Consider the following 25,648-nt stretch of genomic DNA (forward strand, 5'->3'; position numbering starts at 1 on the left):
ACATCACCAGCCTCTACCAACTGTCACCCTCTTGTTAGACAGGGGCCAGCATGGACATAAACCATTTAGCACGCAGTGCCAGGTGCATGGTGGGCAGAGGTGCATGGTGGGCAGAGGTGCTGCCTCAGGCATGGGCGGCATCTTTACTCTCTCTATGCATGCATTCTGCCCTGCAGGGTCCCTGCAGGACCACACGAGTGGACTCCTGCTTTACCTCAGTCCAACTCACTGAGAGCTGATGACATCTCTTACAAATCTAGCAGTACGGTGAGGCTCTCGGGAAACCACAAGGCCACACAAAATCCAGCCGGGCTGTCAAGGAGTTTCTAATCCAAACCACAGAGTAAAAGGAGGAAAATATGGGGCTTCCAGAACAGGTAGAACTGGGCCAGGGTCCCACAAGGGGAGACCAAGCAGGGACACCCCACTCAGAGTCAACTGTTGATTCTTTGGGGGAATCTCAGAAAATGCAAAGTAGCCAGCTTGGTGTTCTTTGTGGGCATCTCAGACTTTCTGTGGACCAGCCATGTGTACAGCTGGAAAACCCTTCAGAGGTGATCTGATGTAACCCATCCTTGACTGGAGCAGTGCTTCCCAGCTGGAATCTGATGTCAGCCACAGAGGCAATTTAAATTTTTCTAGCAGCCTCATTAAAAAAGTAAAAAGAAACAGGTGAGGTTAATTTTAACAATATATTTTGTGAAGTCCAAATTTATCTGAGCTGTTGTCCTTTCAACATATAAATAAGACATAAATTATTAATAAGCCCTTAAACCTTAAACCTTTCTGGTACTTCATCTTCAAATCCTGTACTTCCTGCACTGTCCACTGGGGGGAGCCACGTTCGAGTGCTCAAGATCTCCATATGGCTCTGTCCTGTGCTCCACAGCTCCAGCAGACCAGAGAAGGGCGGGGTTTTCCTAGCATCCCCTACCAAAGAGAGGAAATTCTGGATGGACCAAAATTTTGGGTTCACTTTTAATTTTAGAACAGGAAAGACGTTGGCTTGTTCACAGGTTGACGAGAGGAAGCCATGGTGAGGGTAGATTGAGGAGAAAAGGAGAGAGAACAAGCACCCCTGGGGGTGTGAGGTTCTTAAAAGGTTTGGAGGAAAAGGGACAGAGGTGTGTTGAGAGTGGAGAGGCCTTGGTGCCTTGGGATCAGAGAGTGACTGGGAAACACCCAGCTAGGACGGCTGCTCCCAGCAGTGCCCCAGTGTGCAAGTCCTCATCCTCTCTGACCTATAGTTGGGCTAGGAGAAACAGGAAGCCAGAAGACCTAGAAAGCACTGGAAAGAAGGACACGGAACCACAGATCAGGGCTGGGAGGAGAGGCTGGAGATTGCTACTCCCAAATCTGCCTGTGTATATTTATGTGGGGAAGACTCCAACTCCCCACCAACTGCCAAATGCACACCTGCCCTATGGGTCCGGGTCAACCTGGACATCTGTCGGGCTCTCCAGAGGAAGTAGCAGCCTATCACCAGTCCTTGTATAAAACCGTGCAGCATTTACACCTAACCTGTGCACATAGGTGTGTGTGTCATATACTTCCAATCAACGCTATATTGCTCACACAACTCCTAATACAACGTACAAGCTATTTCAAAAGTCAGCGTACTGTATCGCTTGGAGGTTGATGGCAGGAAGGCAGAGTGCACATTTTCAGTACAAGTGCATTCTTCTCAAATATTTCCTATCTGCAGACATGGAAGGACTACATTATTGCCCTTAAGGAATCAACACAGATCCACAATTTCATCCACAAACTAGCAATGTGGATTATGTTAGAGAAAAATGAGAGAACAATGCAAATATCTAATGAGGAGTTGGTTAACTGGATGGTGGATGTTCGTATAATGGAAGGCCATGCGTCCACTACAAACAGATGTGGATATGAACACATATGGATGCATATTGCATTACAAGGCTTCTGCAGACATGGAAAGATGGGAGAGATAGCAGGAAATGTTAGCATAAATCACCTCTAAGGTAGTGACTGTGATTTCTTCATGTTTTTCTTCATTCCTGACTCTGTATAGTGCTAGTCTATTTGCAGCAACAAGAGTCATGAGGTCTTCCAGTCTCAGTCCTCATCATGATGAGATGACAGAGGCCCTGGGAGAGGGTGACTCACTCAGCAAAAGAGCATGTCAGAGGTCACTCACGCTCCAGGCCAGGTCCTCAGATAGCTCCACAGGCCAATGCAGAGCCCCGCTGGCTGTCCAGGACACTCCCATACAATGAAGAACACTCTCAAAGAGGCAAGCAGGCCGACATCTTGGTTTAGTCCACCTGGACCAGAAGACACCCACCTCCCCAAACATCCCTACATCACTGATATCCAGAAGCAGCTAAGCCCTGTTCCCAAAGACACCTTAAGAACACACTTACTGGTGGAGTTGCTGCGTGTCCTTTGGTGGCAGGCTTTGGGAAACAGGAAGTTACTACTCTGTGCTTCTAGTTTTCCAGGCTTTTCTCTAGAGGAAGTTGTGGAAGAGTCCTGCAAAACAATTTCCGTCTTATTTACTCAGCATGTTCATTTTAATGGAAAAGTTCACTTAGTGAAGTGGGAATAAAAATACTTGCTGGATAGTCTGTCGCCCCCACTAAATGACAGGCACTATAAAGGCAGGGAGTTAGAATTACTGTCATTCATTCACTCACAGACATACTTTCATTCATGCAATAAAAAAAACATTAATGAGGGCCGGGAATGGTGGCACACACCCATAACCTGGAGGGTCGAGGTTCAAGAGCAGCCCAGGCAAAGTTAGTGAGACCCCATCTCAAGCAATAGCTGGGTGTGGTGGTGTATGCCTGTCATTCCAGCTACACAGAAGGCATAACTAGGAGGATCACAGTCCAGGTTGGCCCAGGCATAAATACAAGAATGATTCCAAAAATAACCAAAGCAAAAAGGGCTGGGGCTCAGACCGTAGAGTGACTGCTTGGCACAAGGCCCAGAATGAATTCCCCCAGTACCAGGGAAAAATTGAATAAGTAGGTATTACATAAACATAGAAATAACACAATAAATACTGAATAACTGTGCCAGCCGATAAACCTGGAGATACACCTGTGAACATGACAAACAAGGACACTGACCCTGGAGAAATGCCATTTTAGTGAAGGAGGACCGTCAGGAAGCAAGTAAACAGATAAAAGTCAAACATCATTACAGAGAATGAACAGAACCAAAGAGTGACACAAACAGGGACCTTGGACTCTGTATCAGAGATGACAACAAGTATGTCACATCGCTCTAGGATCTAATAACAAGACATTTACAGAAGCATTTGTTGAATGAATGTATGTAGGTAGATTTTAAATACTGAAGCATGATGCATTCTTGTGTTATGACTTCATCACATTTCTGAGTTCTGTCTACAGTGATTCAACTGAGGATTTAAAAAAAAAAAAAAACAATATCCTAGCCGGGCACCAGTGGCTCATGCCTGTAATCCTAGCTACTTGGGAGGTAGAGGTCAGCAGGATCACGGTTCAAAGCCAGCCTGGGCAAATAGTTCATAGAGACCCTATCTTTAAAAAAATCCAACACAAAATAGGGTTGGTGGAGTGGCTTACATGGTAGAGCACCTGCCTAGCAAGCGTGAGGCCAAATAAATAAATAATCAATAAAATTTAAATTTTTTTTAATTCTTCAGTTCTCTTACCATATTGAACAAATTTTCTTCACTTTTTTGTACTAACTATTGTATGCTGATAATTTTCACTGCACTAAGTTTAAAGCAGTGCATAGTTGCCTCGTCTATCAGGGTCACCCATGAAACAGAAAATGTTTGACCCCTCCTCGAGTGATAAGAAGCTGCTCCTCTTCCCCTTGCCTGGGGTTTAGGTTGAGACAGAAGTCCACCATGAGGCTGAACTGTTACTTGGCTTCTTTCCTTTGACCATTCTGTTTTATAACCTTCTTAGCTACAAACACCTAGACTTATTTTTGGTTTCCTTACTTGCTGCTGTAATCCTGAAATATGTGGGTGTTTCCTTCAGGGAAGCTGTGTGGACAGGAAGCCCTTTGAGTATTGGCACCTCTGAGTGTCTTTCCATGGTCTGTCTGGATGGTTGGCTGAGGATGGAATCTTTGGATATTGGTCACTGGGCAGCAGGTGGCTGCAACACTCTCTGGGACTTAGAGTTCCCGTGCGGAGCTTTTAGGGGGCACCTGACACCCCTTTCTTGTGGACATGGCTACCTTTCTTAAACGTACAGCCTGGTTGATTCCGTGTGCCCTGTGGGTACAATCGCCAGCATGTCATCGCTCATCCCGCAGAGTGGAGGGAGGACCAACTTCCACCTCACCGTCAGCTCTGTGTGCCACCCTCACCTCCAGTTCCCGCCACCATGAGCTGGCAGGTAATGGGGTCCTACTAGCATCTGCCCCACTCATGTCCCCGGCTTTTCCCTTCCAGGTGGTTAAAGCAAGTTAATGAGCGCCTCTCAATCCAACCTCACCTGATGTGTGTCATGCAGAAATCCTCCCCGGTTTCCTGTTCTGACAAGCACTTCTGCCCATTTGCATTTTCCTTTTGAATTGTGATGGAAATTTCTAACAGGTGGAGGAGTTAATCAAGTGTATTTTGTAGCAATCTGGAGCCAGAAGTCCTCTCACAGCCTTCCAAACCTGAAACTGTATCCAGTTCTGACACAAGGGAACCCTGCAGGAAACAATGCATCAATTCCCTTTGATTTCCTATGCAAGTCGCCGCTCCTGGGCTCTCGTTTTCCTTCCCAGCAGCAGAGGGCGCTGTAGCGGCCTGAGCAAAAGGAGCAGTCTTGAACCAGTAGCCCAGGAATTCTGTATGAGCAGAAAAGGCCAGGATTGTGTAGGATGTAGTTTTGTTGAGTTGAAGTCTTGATTTCCAGAATTCAACATGACTACTTCCTTGAATCCATTCCTTCATGCCACATAATATTCAAAAGCTATTTCTTACACTAGTCTGATGCGATATCGGGTGTTCTTTTCATGCCTTCGTTCACTCTGTGAAAATGCATTTTTGGAAATGTGTGCTTTCCCCATTTGTTTATTAATGTGAAAGTAGATAAGCAAAGGACACACACAAGACACGGAGTAGCAAGCAGCTTTAAACATGATGCTTATAGAGTTTTGTGGCCTGGGCATAAATATGTTATCATGGTAAATTTAAAAAACATATTGAGCTGGGGTGTGGCTCAAGTGGTAGAGCACCTGGCCAACAAATGCAAGGCCCTGCAAACCCCAGTACCACATATAAACCCCCCCCACACACACAATAGTCTATGTTATTAATAGACCCTGACTACAATCGTGCAAATATATTTTTAAAGGGCTGGAAATAAATGAACCAAAATAGTAACACTCATTCACTCAACAAATGCTTAGGAAGCACTTACTACGTGTGAGGTATTATTCCTAGTTCTGAGAATATGGCAAGTAGCTGAAAAAAAATACAGGATGCAGCTCTCAGGAGTCAGGAAGAGTGCTTTTGAGTGATGACACGATGGCTACTTTTCAACACCTGTTGTTAACACCATATTTCACATGGTGAGCATGCATTGCTCTTCCTATCAGACCAAAAGCAAATTATTAATTTTATGTTTACTTCGATTGTCACCATAGTGGACATGAAGGTGGTTAACATTACATTTCATTTTTTCTTCTTTTCTGTCCAAGTATGATTTAGAAATTGCTTGGCCAGTAAAACCAAGATGTCAGGAGAATAACAGGAAATGGAGCTTTTTTCTCCCCGAGATTAGCTGGACAAGTTCAACTTCATGTTCAAAGGAGGGAATCTTTCCTTGGAGGTTTCAATGTTAGCTAAAAAAGGCCTCATCCAAAAGACACCTCTTGGGCCCCTCAGTCCCCCACTTCTCAGCCTCTTCTTGCCATGGCGCTGGGGAACAGCCATCTCCCTCCCCAGGCCTGGGTGGTGGAGCCTCTGGTGTCCACCAGGGCTGCGTACATGAGTCCTCCGTCCTTCACGGCTCTGTGTCCTCCTACCAGAGCTGTCTGGACATGGATCACAAGATGGCTGGTCCTTTCCCCCTGACACATAGCTGGTCTCTGAGCCATCCAGAAGCTGGTCAGATACCCAGGTGCACAGCCATCAAACTCGGGGATAGTTCTGCAAACTTCACATGCATCTTTGACACTGTGGTGTGAACTGGCTCACCGGATGCTGCTGCAGAAAAGAATGGAAGTCTACCATCGTGACCCAAGGGGAGACAGACCTAAGGAGCAATTTTACATCAACCATCGAAAGCAAAGAAACAGAGGCAGCACACACATTTTTGGACATTCTATTTCCAGGACACCAAGGCGCCAGTACTCTGAGACCATGTCAAGAGATTGCTCATCCTTTTTTACCCTTAAAATGTCAAGTTTAATGGTTTCCTCACCAGAAATGAGCAGTGAAATGGTTGAGCCCATTGTGAGACTACCCATGTTAAAGTCTCTCACAACTCTGAGCTGGACACTTACTTGCCTGGCTCAGTTTTCTCTTTTGGGAGCTGAAGGTGACACTTGCCAGACTTTGTAATCACTCTCAGGTCTGTATTTTGAATATAACTGACGATTATGTGCAAAGGGTATGGGGCCGCTGCCTTCTCTCAAATCATCACGTCGGGAGATGACTCATAAGAATGAGATATCTTCCCTTGGCTCTGAGGGCAGCCTGGCCACTCTTGGGCAAGTCCACCCTGGGTGGAGTGGTGCCATCAAAGGAGTCTCTGTAGGAGCCCCGTGCTCATTAGCACAGACCCACTCCCTCCCAGCACACAGAACAGAGCTCTTCTGTTCCCACTTCCAAGGTGGGGACTTGTCACCAAGGTCAAGGGGCTGGCAAAGTCCCTGTTAGACACAGTTCCCCCTTGTTCTCACTGGGGACCATGGCCTTGGGCAGCCGTTCTGTGGGTAATACGCTCCATCATTACCTGGGTAGCAGGCTCTACAATTCACCAATCCCAGTGGCAGCCTAAGTGGAGACTGAGTCAACTGTCCAAAGAACTCTTTAAAAGTATTTTCCCCAAAATTAGGGCCAGTTTTCTATCTTCTAGAGAGGAACAGCCAACCCTGAGCAATGGAAAACCCCATGATCATTATCTGGTAACCAGAGAATAAACCCAGAATGAAGGTGAGGATTTCTGGGGCATTGTGTCCTATGCACAAGACAGTTCTGGAACCTAAATGTCTTCCCAAGGGTTAGAAGGTCCCGGAGCTCAGGAGGAGTGTTATGTTTTGTGTGTGGACTCCTGGCTGGCGTCACTGATGTCCCTGGAGTTTGCTGACTGCGTTCCTCCTCAGCACAAAGCTTCCCATTTTCTCTTTGAACTGAGATGCTCCAGGCTAAGGGAACCACAAAATCCGATTCAAAGGTCCTGATGGGGGCTGGTTTCCTGTGGTTGAGTTCATCATGCAGCAACAGACTTTGATCTTCGAGCCATGTGGATAAACAAACAGGCCCTAGAAGATGGTTCTGGGGGGTCACATGGCCATGTGGGGAAGGGAAGAGGGGGGGCTGGAACCTACTCCCCATGACCACAGTCATGAAGTCCTTGTAACTCCACCTTCTCAGATATCCCCAGCATGTCCCACCCCGCCATGACTCAAGGTGTTCTTTTTAGACCAGACTATTTCAATGGCCCAGAGCATCTAGAAAAACTACTCTTAAAAGAATATTCTTAGCAAATGGTCCTGGGACAAATGAGATGTCCACACACAAAATGGTGAGCATGGACTCTTTTCTACACCATACAGAAAAAAGCAACTCAAAATGGATTATGTGGCTATAAAACCCTAAGAAGAAAATTTAGGAGCACTTCATCATGACCTTGGATTAGGAAAAGACATCTTCAATATGGTACTAAAAGTACAAGTGACAAAAGGAGAAATAGATAAATGTGATTCACTAGCCAGGGACTGGTGGCTCATGCCTGCAATCCTAGCTACTTAGGAGGCAGAAATTTAGAGGATCATGGTTGGAGGCCAGCCTGGGCAAATAGTTTGAGAGAATGAGAGCAAAATGGATCAGAGGGGTGACTCGAGGGGTAGAACACCTGCTTTGCAAGTGTGAAGCCCTGAATTCAAACCCCAGTGCCACCAAAAAATAAAAAAATGATTCATGAAAATTTAAAACTTTTCCATTTCAAATGACACAGTGGAGAAGTGAGAAAGGAAGTACAAAGTTGAGGGGAATGCTTGCCAATCGTGCATTAGTAAGGGCTCGTGTGCCTAGGTGATATAAAGAACTCTTACGACTCAATAATAGAAGCACAACCCAAATTTTTAAATGGACAAAGAAGACATAGGAGAAGCCCAGAAGCACGCGAACAGTTGGGCTGCGTGTGTGGCACAGGGTAGAGCGCCTGCCTCGGAAGCACGAGGCCCTGAGTTCAAACCCCAGTACCAAAAAAGAAAAAAATTCAATATTATCAGTCATCAAGGAAATGCCAGTCAAAACTACAACAAGGAAGCAATCTCACACCAGCTACGATGCCGGTGATCACTCCCACTCTCTACCCACCTGTACAGGGAAAATACAAAAAAATGGAACATTGATGTTGGGATGACTAACTGGCATGCCGGCTTTGGAAAACAGCTTCATAGGTTTGTTTGTTTTTTTTAATTGAATATAGAATTACTATCATCCAGCAAGTCCTAGGTATATATCCAAGAGAAATTCAAACATCCATCAACATGAAAATTGTTCTAAAAATGTTCAAAGCAACATTGATAATATCCAAAACCAGAAACAACTCAAGTGTCCGTTAACTGATAAATGAGTGAATAAATGTGGCATATTCACACAATGGAATATTATTTGCCGATTAAAAGGAATGAAGTGCTGATACATCCTGCCACACAAGTCACAATGAGAAATGTTATGCTAAGTGAAGAAGCTAGCTGCAAAAGACCCAATATGTACAACTCCATAGGAGACCAAGCTGACCTGGACTGAGATCCTCCTATTCATGCCTCCCAGGTAGCTGGGATTACAGGCATGAACCACCATGCCAGCTTGTTTGTTGACACAGGGGTCTTGCTACTTTTTTACCTGGGCTGGCTTTAAATCACAACCTTCCCCATCTCTGTCTCCTGAGTAGCTGGGATTACAGGTGTGGGCCACCATTCCTGGATTAAAAGATTAGACTGTTATAAGAGTTTGAAAGATGCTGACTACAATACCAAGTACAAAAATAAATGGAGAACTTGGAGTAGACATACTTCCTTATTCCCCAGACTAAAAATGACTAAATACTCTGGATGCTTTATGTAGAACAAGCATAAGAAAACTCTAAGAGGCAGAGAAAAGAAGACAGACCAGATGGAAATCTTGGGACCAAGGAACGACAAGGCAAGAGGGTTCCCTGATATTCCTGTTTGCCCTGTGGCTCACAAACCAGAATTTCCAGCAGGTACAGACAAAAAAAAAAAAAAGCCACAATGAGACTCTGATTCCTGCAGCCAAAGAAACAAGAGTGGGGGGCTTCACAAGACCAAAAAACAGAGGCAAGAACTGTTCTGCTTCATCAAAGAAAAATGGTGCCCCCTCCCACCCACACTAATCAGGCTCAGGGGGAAACCTGGACTCCACCTGGCCCTATAACTGGGAGAGGCACCTAAACTGCTTTTGCTGAAAAGCACTGGCTCCTCACTTGGGCCCATGGATTAAAGAAAAACAGGAAAAAAGCTTGACATCTCTGTCTCCATTTTATTCCTGCTGTCCTTTGCACTGAGCCATTCTCTCCTCTAGCTGCCTTGGAATCAAGGGAGGACAGGGATGATTGATGACATCTTTATGACAAGGGCTGAAAATTCCTGCAAGGATCAGCCGAGTCTGCAGGACAGACCACCCCAAATGAGGACAATTAAGTATAGTGACAGGGCTGTACCTTGGGCTGAGATAACGGTCAACGAGGCTCCACATGACCACTGGAACACACCTGTGACAGGGACTGTTTAACTGTGCATACCTTTAGTCCTCTGCCCCTAATTCCTTGTCTATTTAAAGCTAAAGCTCACATCTGTACCCTGAAGATGGCTGAAAATGGGCTCCGTGCTTACTTTGCCTCTTCTCATGGCCATGTCCAGAGCTGCAATAGGCCTCTTTTATCTGCCCTGCATATTAAGTCTCTTTATTTGGCATATAGGGGCAAGTGGCTGGACCTCACATGCGGAAGCCCAGTAGTTTGGGCACCACCTGGGAGAGACCTCCTCCCTCCCTCCCCTCAGGCTTAAGGCCCAAGACTCACATCTCCTACAGTGCAATGTGAAGCCCTGACCTTGAAGGTCAATGGGGGTCAAGTGGGGACTGGACTTTGACCTTCACCTGGCAGTAACAAGGTGGCGACTTCTCCCTCTTCCCCTGCCGGAAGAATGTCAATGAAAGACAGCCAAAACAGCATTAAATAACATAATCCAAAATGTCCAAAACCCAATTGAAAAGCACATATCACACTCCAAACCAGAAGGATTTCAAACAGGGTAGAAAAAAACCAGTTGATGTCAGCACTGAGATGACAGAAATATTAGCACTGTCAAAGGTTTTAAGGTCAAAATCATAAAATGTTTCAATAAATAATTATGTCCATGCATGAAAAATGGGAAGCTTCTGCAAAGAAATGAAGATGTAAAAACCCAAATAGAAATCTTAGAATCAAAATATGTAATTACCAGATTTAAAGAAAAACCTCAAGGGACTGGCTCAGGAGACAAGAGGAAAGAATGAATGAATTAAAAGATGCAGCAACAGAAATAACCAAATATGAGCAAGCGACAGAGAAACGGACTGTCATAAAAATGAGCAAAGCCTCCAGACCCGTGGACAACAGAAGATGTCACACCTGTGCTACTGACCTTGTGGAAGGGGAGGGACAAAAAGTAATCAGGATAATGATGGCTGAAAACTTCCCAAATTTAGGGAAAGACATAAAAATGCAGTTCAAGAGCTGAGAGGACAGAAATCAGGGAACCCACATAAGGACACATCGCACGTGAGAGGCTGAGGCAGAAGGATGGCAAGTTCAAGGCTAGCCTGAGCTACATGGTGTGACCTTGTATAAAAGAGAGAGAGAGACAAACAGATGGAGACAGAAAGACAATAATTCAACTCCTAATCAAGACAAATTAAATAAACTGAAAAACAAGCAGAGAAAAATGACACATTAACCAGAAAGAAAAGCTATCCTGATGACAGTGGTTTTCTTATCTGAAAGAGGCCAAAGGAAGTAACACATTTTTGAGTATGATAAAAACAAAACTGTCAACCCAGAATCCTTTGTCTGGGAAAATTATCTGTCAGAAATGAAGGGAAAATCAAGACATTATGACATGACATGAAGGAAAGCAATGAGAGGTTGTTACCAGCAGAACTGTCCTATAAGAGGGGGCTAGGCCATGGTGGCTAGTGGTTGTAATCCCAGCCACTCAGGAGGTTGAGATGGGAGGATCACAGTTCAAGGCCATCCTGGGAGGGAAAAATTAGTGAGTTTTCTTCTCAATAAACACTTGAGCATGGGGGTGTGTGCCTATAATACCAGTTATGTGGGAGGCATAAGTTGGAGGATCCCAGACCCAGGGTGGCCTGGCCAAAAGCAAAACCCTATATTAAAAAGTAACTAAAGTAGAAAAAGGACTGAGATGTGGCTGAAGTGGTAGAGCATCTGTCTTGTAAGCATGGGATCCCAAAAAGAAAAAAGCTAAGCGGGTTCTGTATGCAGAAGAGAAACAGTTAAAAGAAGAAATCTCAGCTTAAAAGCAACTGAGGCCAATAGGAAAAGGGGACCAGGAACTAGAGAAAAGGTGAGATCAAAAAGAATTAACCTAGAAGGAAACACACATGCACAGGAAATCAATGTGAGTCAACTCCCTGTATAGCTATCCTTATCTCAACCAGCAAAAACCCTTGTTCCTTCCTATTATTGCTTATACTCTCTCTACAACAAAATTAGAAATAAGGGCAAAATAGTTTCTGCAGGGTATGGAGGGGGTGGGGGGGAGAGGGAGGGGGCAGAGTGGGTGGTAAGGGAGGGGGTGGGGGCAGGGGGGAGAAATGACCCAAGCCTTGTATGCACATATGAATAATAAAACAATAAAAAAACAAGAAGAAATCTCAGAACATTAGGGAGAATCAAAAACAAGGAAAAATCAAAAACAAGGAAAAGAAAAACAAGGGAAGGTCCACAGACCTTCCTTTTCCTCTTGAGTTTTGAAGTGATATTTGATGGTTGGGACAAAATTTTAACAGTGAATAGAGAGGAAATATTTAAAGCAATTATAAGCACAGGAGGTAGAGGGATGTAGACGATGCCCATAAGAACACTTTTAGAGAATGTACAAAAATGTATGCCCCTAAATGCTCTAGAGAAGTCAAACTGTCAAAAAACATTCTAAAAAAAATGTTTTCTTTATGAAAAAAAATAATCCAACTACATTCTGCCTACAGGAAACTGCCATCAAATACAATGACAGAGGCAGATTGCAAACGGATGTGAGCAGATACCATATGCAAGTATTGATCCCACAGAAGGAGGAGATGTGAGCAGATCAACGTCCAACACCATTGACTTCAGAACAAAGATAGTTAGCAGAGACAGAAGGTCACCGAGAAGCAATCTCCAAGGTGCATGCAGCAAACGAGAGCATCAAAATATCTGAGGTAAAAACAGAGAGTGGAAAGAAGTAAGTAAACCCACTATTTCAATAGCTGATAGGGAAACCAGACAGAAAACCATGGTGGAGAATCAGCAATGCTACCAACTTGAAACTCACATCAGCTCTTATAAAACCAATGCCAGTGTAGACATTCTTGTAAAGTCCCACAAAACATACCTCAGTGCAGACCGTATCCCGGATCAGAAAACAACCCCATCACATTCAAAGGCACTAAAATCCTCCTTCTATTCTAAGTTAAAGTAGAAACCAGTAGGAGGAAATTCCAGGAAAATCTCTGAACATTTGTGAACTAAACAGCCAACTCCAAATCAGCCGACAGTCAGGAAAATGTCTTGAGAGAACTTTAAAAGTACATTGCACTTAGTGAGGATCAAATGAAAACATATATAAATTTATAAAATACATCTAAACTCATGCAGACAGGATAATTTAAATCACTAAATACTTACTTAGAGAAATCAACAATCTCCCACCTCAAGAACCAAGAAAAGAGTGAAATCAGCCCAAAGTAGCAAAAGGGAGAAAGTAATAAAGGGCAGAAACCAGTAAAATTAAAGAGGAAACAAACCTTCTAACAAGAAAGGGGAACTTAAGAAAAGACTCCAAGTAGCGTTTTTAAACAACACATCACAGGTCTCTTTAAATTTTTATCAAGAAGCAAAGAAAGGCGTCAACTAAAATAATAAGTAACACAGAAATAAGTAACCACAAGGAGTGAGAAATTTTCACAAGAAAACAATATGATTTTTAAATACACTTTGAAACGTGTTTTTACACTTTTGGGGACATAAGAAACAACACAGAACAGAGCGGGACCCAGAGCCAGCCTCACAGTCACAGGAGGAAGGTGCAATTGTGACAGAAGTGACATTTTAGGTCTGTGGAGAGGGAAGGTCGGTCAACACACAGAACCAGGCCAATCGGTTTACCACGTGGAAATGGCCACACAGCATCCCGAGCCTCACAAACGTCAACCCCAGGTGCGCTAAAAACATGATCGCAAAAGGCAGGACCACAGACCACCACGTGCAGATACACTCGTTACTCTAGCAGAGGATAAAAATTTAAAATAAGTCAGAAAAAGCACAACTAATAAAGGAATGACTGATGAATTTCATGATAAAATGAAAAGTCTTCTGGGACCTGGATGTGGCTAAGTGTCAGAGCATGCTCAAGGCCTTGGCTTCCTTCCCCAGTATCACAAAAGAAAATCAAAAACTTCTACTCAGCAATTAGAATAGCATGACCAGTTAAAAGCTGGGGAAAGGAAAAGAGTAGTAACTTAAAAGAAAAATAAAAAAGGTTTGAATGGGTGTAACCTATAAGAGGAAATTTAAAACTTCCAAAAATGTGAAAATATCTGCAATCTTATTACTAATCACAGAAATGCAAATTACAACTAAAATTAGAGAAATAATTTACTACCCCCAGACTAGAAAATGAAAATGCTTAAAATCTGATGCTGCCAAGAATTGGTGAAGACAGAGAGCAAATAAAAAATTTATACCCACTCTGGATGAGGTGATGCACACCTGTAATCCCAGCTACTCAAGAAGGTGGAGGTCAGAAGGATCGAGGTTTGCGGCTACCCCAAGGGAACAAGAGGAAGGTCCTATTTGAAAAAACAACGAAAGCAGAAAGGACTGGGGGTTGTGGGTCAAGTGGAGGAGCACCTGCCTGGCAAGCTCAAGACCTGAGTACCAATCCCAGATCCTCCAAAATAGGAAACTTAACTGCTGACGGAAGGGTAGATGGGCACAGCCACCTCAGAAAGATGCTCAAACCCTCACCAGCTCCACACCTAGATTTACACCCACTGAAACCTGCACAGGTGCCAGGGCCACCCCCAGGATGAGTCCAGGGCAGTCTCTAATTTAAGAAGAAAACCAAGAATAATGTCCTGAATACCATCAACAGCAGATGAATAAATTGCACGGCGTTCACATAATGGATTCCACATCGCCGTGGAAATCAGTGAAGTGGAACCAAGTGAAACACCATGGATGAGCTTGTGTGTGACAATGGGCAGCTGGAGAGCAAGGCTACCACGGAGAAACGATTGCCTGTGTGTTGTGTTCAGGTGCCAGGAAGGGACAGCCCAGCAGACTGACTCACGTTCCTCCTCCCTGCTAAGCACACTGGAAATTGCTCCACACACAACACAAATGGATTCTGGAAGTCAGAATGAGCTGCCTAAGGACCTCAGGGCTTCACCAACAGCAATGGTGACTTCCTCGCCGTGTTTTTAGGGGCTGGAGAGGCCTGCTTCCCAGAACTGCCAACAGGAAAGGAACAAACAGACGGGAAAAACCAGTTCTTTGTCCTGGCTCCAACGCCAGGAAAGAGGGAAGGCCAGGGTCAGACCCAGTGGGGAGCCTTGGCCCACAGGAGGCCCCAGTGACACCCTAATGAGCAGAGTCCAGGCCAATGCAGACCCTGCACCCTCACCAAGGGCGGAAACCCCTCTGGACGTAATTTCCTCACCTCCATCGATATGGGTGACAAACAGACCCAGACCCTGCAGCCTCTGCTCAGCCCTGCTCAGAGCCGCAGATGGCCACCCAGTGATACCAGGGAGCCAGGAAAGGTCCATCACCCATCAGGCAGGACCTCAGGGTAGTGCTGGAAGACGGAAGCTGCCCGGGTGTCACTGCAAGGGCTTGGAAAGCTGAAAGGTCACTGCGACAAAAGCCCACACTGCAACAGGAACCTAGAAACCGAGAATCCCTGGTTCCTCTCGTGGGCCTGCACGTGTCAAAGGGGAACAGAAAGCAGGACAGAAGCTTGACGTCTCTGTCTCCATCTTGTATCTGTGACCTCTGCTCTGAGCCGTTCTTTCTGCAGTCACCTTGAGAATCAGGAAGGTCAGGACTGAGGGATGACATCCCGTGACAGGAGTGGACGCTACCCCACAGGCACCAGTGGCTTTCTTACCATGACCAGGCCCCGGCTGACCGGTCCTGAGATATGAGCAATTTGACCAGCTCTGACCTCCTGTGACCACAGGCCACACCTGTGACCAGGACGGCTTAATAAATCACGCACGCCTCTCGTCCCCACCCAATTCTTCCTCTATTTAACCTAGAGCTCATTCTGTGCCTTGAAGCTAAGTTGACATGGTTAGTTTGCTTCCTCTGTGGGTGTGCTGGTGCCATGTAATAAACCTCCTTTTCCTACCCTTTGCCATCACTCGTGTCTTTATTCGATGTGTTGGGGTGAGTGGCCGGACCTGACATGTGGAACCCCTGAGTTTGGGTCTCTGGCCTAGAACACGTGGTGACAATAAGAGTTGATCAGAACTACGTGCCACCCCTGCACAGAATGGCACCTGATAGAGTAAGAGATTCAGGTCAAGCAAGAGTCACGTAGCATAGTAATCAAAACACCCAAGGTGCAACTGAGAGTCACTTGTAGTAGGAAGAAGGAGGAATCACAGTTTAAGGGAGGGATTAGTCACGAATGCTGACCCTGAAAGGCGTCAGTGTTGGCGTTGTCTGATGAGGATTTTAAAGCAGCCACCACCAACATGCCCAAGCAATCATTTACAAATTAGAAAGTGATCAATAAAGAAACACATAGAGGTGACAGAAATGAGTTAAACAGCCTCAGTGAAATCAACTCCATGACGCATCAGAATTAAACTTGTAAAAACTATCGAGAAAAACTTCTTTAAAACAACCAGAGAGAGCCGGGCACCGGTGCTCCTGTCTGTAATCCCTGCTACTCAGGAGGCAGAGATCAGGAGGATTTCCGTTTGAAGCCACCCTGGGCAAATAGTTCATGAGACCCTATCTTAAAAAACCCATCACAAAAAAGGGCTGGGGGAGTGGCTCAAGGTGTAGACCCTGAGTTCAAATCCCAGTACCACAAAAAAAAAAAAGAGAGGGAGAGAGAGAGAAAGGACATGTTACCTGTGTAAAAACAGATCAAACGACAGTGGCTTCACACCTGAAGACACAGAAGGAAGGCACAGCATCGTTCAAATGCAGAAACGATTGTGCCAACCATAAATCTGATATCTACTCAAACCACCGTCAGTCATGAAGGGAAAATAAAGACATCCTCAGATGAATGGAAGCTGAGGGAATTTATTGCCAGCAGAACTATGCTTAAAGAATGTCTAAAGGAAGCTCTCCAAACAGGAAGAAATGATAAAAATGGCCGAAACCCTCAGAAAGGAAATGAGAACTGTAGGATGGATGAAAGTAGACATCCCCTATGAGTTTAATTGTATTTTATGACTGAAGCAAAAGTTGTCTCAGCTCTTGTAGTGCTCAATGGGTACCAAAGAAATGGTTAAGGTGCTGGTATTTAAGAAATGAGGAGAGAGTAAGCCAGGTGCAGTGGCTCCTGCCTGTAATCCCAGCTACTCAGGAGGCAAAGACCAAGAGGATGGTGGTTCAAGGCCAGCCCAGGCAAAAAGTTCATGAGACCCCATCTCAACCAATAAAAGTTGAGCACCTGTCATCTCAACTGCATGGAGAAACATAAATAGGAGGACCGAGGTCCAGGTCAACCCTGGTATAAAGCCAGACCCTATTTGAAAAATAACAAAAGCAAAAAGGAGTGGGGTATGGCTGAAGTGGCAGAGCACCTGCCTGGCAAGCTCCAGGCCCAGAGTTCAAATCCCAGTATCAGAAAATAAAAAGAAAAGAAGAAATATCGGTAGGGTGAAGGGACCTGGAAATAAGTCAGGTCTCAACACTGTCCTCAAAGTGATAAAATGTCAGGACCAACAGCGATGTGACAAGTTACGTGTGGGGATGGCAAAACATACAGCAACCACTGTGAAAATTATAGAAAAAAATGCTCAAAAACACTACAAGTAAACCAACTGAACTCTAAAATTAGTTCAAGTGATCAAACAACAGCAAGAGAAAACAAGTGAAGGAAAACCAGGAAACAAATGCCAAAATGACAGTCAACCGTCATTTTAAATGTAAATGGTCTAAATTCACCACTAAAACGCAGGGACTGGCAGAGTGAATTAAGATTTTAAAATGACGTAACTACGTACTATTTATAAGAACCTCACGTGAGGCATAATAACGTGGGTAGGTTGAAAAACAAGGATAAAAATATCATAAAAAGTGTTAATCAGAAAGAAGCAAAACAAGCCAGGTGTCAGTGTTCACACCTGTAATCCCAGCTACTCAGGAGGCAGAGATCAGGAGGATCGCAGTTCAAGGCCAGCCTGGGTAAATAGTTTGTGAGACCCCATCTCGAAAATACTCAACACAAAAAAAGGGCTGGTGGAGTGGCTCAGTGGTAGAGTGCCTGCCTAGCAAGTGTGAGGCCCTGAGTTCAAAGCCCAGAACAGGGAGGAAGGAAGGGAGGAAGGAAGAGAGAAAAGGGAGGAGTGAGGAAGGGAGGAAGGAAGCAGAGAAAGAGGGAGGAAGAAGAAAGGGAAAGAGGGAGAGGAATGAAGGAGGGAAGGAAGAAAAGAAGGAAGGAAGGAAGGAAGGGTTTAGGTATACAAATAGAAAGGCTAGCCTACAGAGAAGCATGGTGGCCACCTGTGGGAGGAGGAGTGGGAAGGGCACTCAGAGTCTCAAGAATTAGTTACAAGGTTTGTTTCCTAAATTTGATGATTGATACCCAAGTACACCTTTACTTTTTAGAGTATGTATACATTTTATAAATATCTTGTTACATACTCAATATTTAAGAAAACATTTTACTGTCATCAGACAAGCTGGAGGTCGAGGTACAAATGGGTAAAGTCCACCCATCCCTCCATCATCAGCATCAGAATTTGATCTTTGTTGGTGACACACATGGTTTTATTGTTTGACATTTCGAGTACGGATGGAGGAAAGCAGGGGTGCAGGGTGAGGGAATGTGGGGAACAGCTCCACAGCAGATGTTGTACTGAAGCTGGTGTCATGGCTTGGGTTTCAAATGCCCCTCAAAAGACAGCCCTCAGTGCAGCCATGCTCAGAGGTGGGGCCTGTGACAGGTGACTGGGTGGTCACTGCTCTGATCTTATCAACTGGCTCTGAGTTCATAGCTTGATGGTTTGGAGAGGTCTTTGTCATGGGATCCTGGCTGCCATGAGGTGCACCACACGCTCCCACCTCACCATGGGCCCAAAGGTGACTGGGCCAACTGCGGACTGCAATGTCTGAGGTCATGAACCAAAATTAACCCTTCCCTCAGCTAAGCTGTTTTGTCACGAGGACGCAAAGCTGACCAACACACGGAGCCTTAGAGGATGAGTAAGATTTGGGGAAAGAAGATGACAGTGAGGAAGGGATCCCAGGCAGAGGTGACAAAGGTTTGGAGGTGACCTGCGGGCTGTGTGCAGAGGCAGGGAGAAGGCTGGCTACATGTGTTGGGTGAGCTTGAGCAACAGAGCTGGAGAGGTGGACAGTCCACCAATAAGTCCATTTTTCCCCTCCTTTTCCACCAACTCCCTTGTCACTAACCAGAATCAATGACATTCAAAATACCAACTAATGGGACCAGCCCCGGGGAAAGGAGCTGCAGATGTGTTCCGGAAGTCACGTGGAACTTGGGAGACAGTCAGCAGTGGACGTTGATCATACCTTGGGCAGCCCTCCCTGCTTCCCACACATGGACCACCCTAGTCTCCTCCCTGTCCTCCCACACACTTGGGGATACGGAGGCCCGTGGGAGTCCTGGAGCCCCAAGCTTCCCTCCCAGTGGCTGCTCTCAGCACCCACAGGCTGCTCTTGTGTGGCAGGAAGAGGCAAGCAGCCAAAAGATTGGGTTTCCCACTTGCCAAGGAAGCCTGGGCCTCAAAGCCACAGGCCGGGCCCCTCACAGGCGGCAAAATGAAGGAATCTGTTTGCTCTGGGGGCCTTGACCACTCTCTCTGCAAACGGTTGTTCTGACCGCATCTCATCCTGAGTCACTACATGAGTGGTGACTCTGCCTAACCAATATTTTGAATTTGAAAGAAAACCAGCATTTTCTGCACGATGGAGGCCATTCCCATGTAGACCAAAGTATTTTACATCCTTCCAGGAGGGCACTCTGGAGGGGGCAGGACCTCCCACACATCCACTGCTGCCCCTCTCCCAGACTGAGTCTGGTGACTCCAAACCCCAGAGTGGGACTGACCCAAAGGAAAGTCCAACATAAACCCATGTGTGGCTCAGAAAGAACGAATGCAAGTTTGGGCCATGTTGATTTTCTCTCTCTCTCAAGGGTGGCCTCTTCATACCCGCTTATACAACTATTCTTCCCACAAAAATTTATGGGGTGAGAGCTGTGTGCCAGCCCCCAAACTCATCAAGTTCTGCAGCCCATGATGTCATAGCAAGAGTACCAAGTCCAGGGTGAGAGAGCACAGGGCTTCAGGCCTATTTGGTGACCTGCTAACACTCAGCTAGAGAGAAGCTGAGATACACAGTGGATGGAGGCATCGGTCCCCATCAGAGGAGCTGTGCCCCCCACATTGCCCATCCTGGGTCCGTGTTATCAACAGCAAATCACACTGCTGCTGTGCTTGGCTCTGGGCTGGGGCTGCTTACCAGGGGAGGGCAGCAAATGGGGATTTCTTCTCAGTGCTCCCATGCTTGCATGTGGCCCCCCTGTGATGATGGACAGTATGGGGGTGACAACAGAAAGAGGATCGTGGCTGACAATCACAAGCCAGGAAATGGACCTTGCTGTGTCACCGCTCCGCTCCGCAGGGAAGAGCTCTGATGAGCCCAAGAACCTGACCCAGCTTGTCCCCGCAGGTTCCTCTGAAGGCGCTCGTCAAGGTGGACGATAGGAAATGCATTTTACTTAAACAGCTGTTTACCTTGATTCACAGCTTTTAAGTGTTTACGAATTTGGCTGTAGACCTCACTGTACCCTCTCCTGCTCAGGTTAGAGACAGACAGAGCACCATCTTGGTGAGAGACACAGAAAGATGAGGAGGGTACGCGTGTGAGTTGATTTGAAGAACATTGACTCTACAGAATAACAATGGGTGCTCTGGAGGTTTAACACACGCAGAAGTAAAATGCATGACAGGCCTGGCTGAGTGGTAGAGCGCCTGCCTTGCAAACATGAGGCCCTGGGATCAAATCCCAATACTGCCAAAAAAATCCCAAATAATCCACATATGCATGTCAATAATACAGAAAATGGCAAGTGTAAATGGAGTTGTGTGTTCTAAGTTCTTAGCATTGCCTGAGAACTGGTTTAAAGCACTAATTTATATAAGATTAATATGTTAAGAACACATTTTATATTTTAATGATAAAAGTAATCACAGGAAAACTATAACTAGCAAGCTAATCAAAAACTGGAGTAGTGAAGAATCCATTAATCCCAAAGAGGGCTAGAAAGACAGAGAGAACAGAGAACATGAGACACTTGGGATACCTCAAGCAAGCAGAAAGAGAAGAAATTGCACATCTGAAATGGCATTAAATATAAATAGTCTTGGACGCTGATTATAAGACAAATTATGGTATTTAATTTATAAGACAAATTAAATACAAGCTGCTTTAAATATGGGAACATGGGTTGAGTGTAAAAAGAGGAAAATGATATGCAAACACTCAGCAAAAATAGTAGACAAAGTTGGACTACTATTGGGTAATTTTTTAGGAAGAATCATCATTGGACAAATGAAGGGTATTTGAAATTTCTGAGTATCGAGGCAGGCACCAGTGGTTCACACCTGTAATCCTAGCTACTTGGGAGGCAAGCTATGGAAGGCTGAGGTTCAAGGCCAGCCCAAGTGTGTAGTTTGTGAGACTCCATCTCCAGAACTATTCTGAGAATGGGGGCAGAGGGATAAAGGAGAATGATAGGGGGTGAATTTAACTAAGATATATTGTAAGAACTTTTGTAGTGTCACAATGTACCCTGAGTGCAATGATAACATGGTAATAAATTTTTTCTCAAAACCACAGCAAAATGGACTGGAGGTATGACTCAAGCAGCATGGCAAAGCTTGCCTTGCAAGCATGAAGCCCTGAGTTCAAACACCAGCCCCACCAAAAAAAAAAAATCTGAGTATTAATCCATCAGGAAAATAAATAAAGCTACAAGATTTTATGCATATAAAGTAAAGTTTCAAAATACAGAAGGCAAAAATTGTCAGAACTTGAACAAATTGACAAGTCTACCATCATCCTAATTATGTATATTTCTATAAAATGTCATAACTAACAGGTGAGATTGAGGACGGCATCAAAGGTCTGGACCACATGGTTGCTGACGTCAGTTCAACAGACAAGGAAAGAACAGTGTGTCTGTCGTGTTTGTGTTCTGACTCCGATTTCCGGTGGTGAAGGTCATTCACCACATGTTCTTTACAGAGAGAGAGAGAGTCATCATACGCCCGGAAACTGAGCGATGCGTTTCTAACTAAACCCTGAGTCATACAAGAAGTCACAATATAAGAAGACACACAGCCATGTCTGTCGTCTGTGTAAAATAATGGAAAATAACATTGAAATTTGTGGATGAGGCTATTAAACTTAGAGCTTGAAATGTATTTATTGGAAAAGGTGACAATTGATCAACCAAGGTTCGATCTCAAAAAGCTAGACAAAACCCCAAATTTCAATAAAATCAAAAGACAGTTATTTGAGAACTTATAAAGTTGATTTAAACAATGGCAGATTAAGAGAGAGAAATCAGACGAGAAGGTAAGGATGGAAAGTGCAATGCTGCCCTTCCTAACAGTGTCTAAAGGTAGCACAGGGCACACAGGCGCTCATGCATCACCCAGGGCACTCGTGCATTGCACACGAGTGTGATCTGGATCTGAGGACCTGAGTGTGCCGACATCAACACGCTCATTGTGCCCTTACTCTAGAGTTTCACAAAAAGAAAAGAGTAAATAAGATGAACATTTTGTGTAAATCCACCATTATCCCAGCAAAATCCAGTAAAGCATAGTGAGTCCTTATGAACAACTTGAAGCTAATATGTTTGAAAGTTTGGATGAAACAAGTTCTCAGAACAAAAGTGCATCTTACCAAAACGATACCAGAAGACGCTGAAAATCAGAACAGTCCTGATCCATTGCAAGGTTCAATGGTGATTAAAAACTCTTCCACAGAGAAATCTCTCGACCCAAATGGCTCATAGGTGAATTCCACCAACCGTTCTTAAAAGGAGAATGCTGTCATTAGCCAAGCTATCCAGAACGGACAGGTTGAACGAAATGCAGGTGACATGAGAGCTCAGACAAGGACATGACAGGAAAGGGAAGTCTCAGATTAATCTCCCACAGCACAAGTGGTGGCAATCACGGTATTACCGTATCAGATACAGTCATATTAAAAGGATGACGTATGATAACGAAGACCAGCTTATTACAGGAACGCAGAGCTGTTTGGACATTCAAAAAAGTCAATCAAGCCGAGCTCAGTGGCACACGTCTATAGTCCCAGCACGTGGGAGGCTGAGGCAGAGGACCTTATATATTAAGACTCTGTCTCAAAAAACCACCATAGGAGGATGGGAGGAAGAACACCTCTTTGCAGTTGTGAATAGAGGGAAATAACCCCCAAAAGAACATTTTACAGACAATGAAAAATCACCTGCAGCAAACAACACCTGGACAGAATAATAATGAAGATTTCTTTCTGAGATGAAGAATCAGAAGATGCCACTCTCATCACCTCTATTCATGACATAGAGGGGGAAAGTATAGAACTGGGGATGGGACAAATACAGCTATAATTATTCAAAAATGTCAGACAGTGATTCTGTATGCTGATAAACACTCCAAGAAAAAATCTGCAGTGAGTCTTGGGAGACGCACATCGTGTGGGGATTGGAAGATTCGGTACCGGGTAGACGTCACTCCTCATTTGATGATGGAGTCTGTAATTCCATGAACGCCCAGCAGAACAACCGAGCAAAGGAGGAAGACGCACAACTTCCTAGAAAGATTCAGGCATTACAACTGTGTGCTATCTGGCAAGGATAGAAAAGCTAAGACTGATGAAGCAGAATGAAAAAACCCAGATCAGCCCATACACACATGGTCCTTGACTTTTCTTGACTTAGAAAAGTCAAGGACACAGGACACAAGTAACAGGACACAGCCAGCTTCTACCGCACGCCGTGCAGAAAAACTGACTTCATGGGAATTGAACATTCAGACAGGAAAGAAGAAACATGAAAAAATATCGCTGTGATCTTCGGGTAGATGATAATTTCTCTGGAGGAATCCTTTGTAAATCTGGTACCAGGCTTGACTTGGATGAGGACATGCCACCCTCTCAGCCCTGCCACCTCTTGTCTTCCCTCCCATCGCTGTGTCCCCTGCATGTTCACCTGCTGCTTGGGCTCCAGGGAAGCGTGTCCTTCATCCTTCATCCTTCAACCTTTGCCCTTCATCCTTTGTCCTTTGTCCATGCACACCCATCAACTTCAGCTTGACCTGCGCTCACTCACTTGTTCCTGAGACAGCTGAGTTTTCGGTGACTTATTAGGACCAGTTCCCTTTAGAGGAGTTCTGCAGCGAAGGCATGAACCCTGCTACTGTCCCATGTTCTAGGGAAATGAAAGGCCACTGCCACAGTTTGAATGCGTGCCCCAAATCTTCTGGGTTGGAACCTCAATTCCCAGTGATGTTGGAAGATGGCACCTGGTGGGAGACATGGCACTGGGGAGGAGCCCTCACAAATGGCGTACAGTCGGAGCAGTGGGTGGGTTGACAGAGAGCTAGTCCGCCCTCCTGCTTCGCCTCTTTCCAGCAGGCAAGGCAGGTGCCATGTTGCTTGATGTCCCAGGCTCCAGAACAGTGAGCTGACCTCCCTCCCTCTCCCTTCTTTTTTTTCTTTCTCCTTCCTTCTTCCCTCCCTTCTTTCTTCCCTTCCTTCCTCCCTCCCTCCCTCTCCCCTTCCCTCCCTCATTCCTCCATTCCTTCCTCCCTTCCTTCCCTCTCTGCCCCTCTCTTCCTCCTTCCTTCCCTCTCCCTTTCCTTCCTTCCTTCCTCCTTCCTTCCCTCCCTCTTTCCTTTCCTCCTCCTTCCTTCCTTTCCTCCTTCCTCCCTTTCTTCCCTCCCTCCTCCCTCTCTCCCTCCCTTCCTTCCTTCCTTTCTTCCTTCTTTTCTGTCTCAAACTCCAAAGTGCTGGAATTACAGACATGCACCACACCCAGCCACCTTCTCTTCTTTGTGAATTACCCAGTTTGGGGCATTCTGTCATAACAACAGAACACAGGCAGGACAGAGGCTTAAAAGTCTTTATAGGATGTAATTCCCTATCATTCATCCTTGGTATGGGACCTCTTCTTAGACAGAATGAGCAAAGTAACAGCTTGGAGGACAGACAGGGACAGAATTAATTATGATCACACCTGTCTACTCTAGACTGCAAGTTCCCAAGTTTCCTGACCGTACTGCATCAAATTTGTTTCTGTTTTTTGTGGTACCAGGGCTTGAACTCGAGCCTTCTCCTTGAGCCCCTCCACCAGCCCTTTATTGTGATGGCTTTTCGAGATAGGGTCTTGTGATCTATTTGCCTAGGTTGTCTTCGAACTGTGATCCTCCTGATCTCTGCCTCCTGAGTAGCCAAATTTGTTTCTTTATCCCAGAGGACAGATCAAGACAGGTGCTGTCTGGGGGGTTGGTACCATGGAGGGGGATGTGGGGAAAGGGTGTGGGAGGGTGAATATGGTACAAATACCGTGTACATGTGTATGTAAATGGAGAAATGAGACCTGTTGAAACTGTCCCAGGAATGGAGGGAGGGGAGATAAAGGATGATCGAAGGGATGAATTCAAATATGACATATTTGATATATTGTAAGAACTTTTGTAAATGCCACAGTGTACCCTTACCCAGCACAACAATAAAAAATTATCTAAACTAAATTTATGAATATGTAAACAAATGTTAAAACAACAGAGGTGAATATAGGTAACTGAAAAAAAAAAAAAAAGACAGGGCTTTCCAATGTCTGAAGAGACCGAAAGAAAAGAGTAAGGGGGAAGGAGAAGAAAGAGAGGGAACAGGGCAGACATGGAGTCTGGCTGAGCCTCTGT

At 45.1% G+C, this 25,648-nt stretch overlaps 1 protein-coding gene across 5 annotated transcripts in view; it reads right to left on the minus strand.

Annotated features, from left to right (window-relative positions):
• Il16 (interleukin 16) overlaps positions 1-25,648 on the minus strand; it is a 92,317-nt gene that overhangs the window by 42,127 nt on the left and 24,542 nt on the right. For all 5 annotated transcript variants that reach the window (XM_074061906.1, XM_074061905.1, XM_074061908.1 and 2 more), the window contains one exon: positions 2,394-2,502. In XM_074061906.1, coding sequence (XP_073918007.1) covers positions 2,394-2,502 — 109 coding nt within the window. The remainder of the gene's footprint in view (positions 1-2,393; positions 2,503-25,648) is intronic.

This window comes from Castor canadensis, chromosome 19 (genome assembly GCF_047511655.1).
Source record: "Castor canadensis chromosome 19, mCasCan1.hap1v2, whole genome shotgun sequence".
Classification (NCBI taxonomy): Eukaryota; Metazoa; Chordata; class Mammalia; order Rodentia; family Castoridae; genus Castor; species Castor canadensis.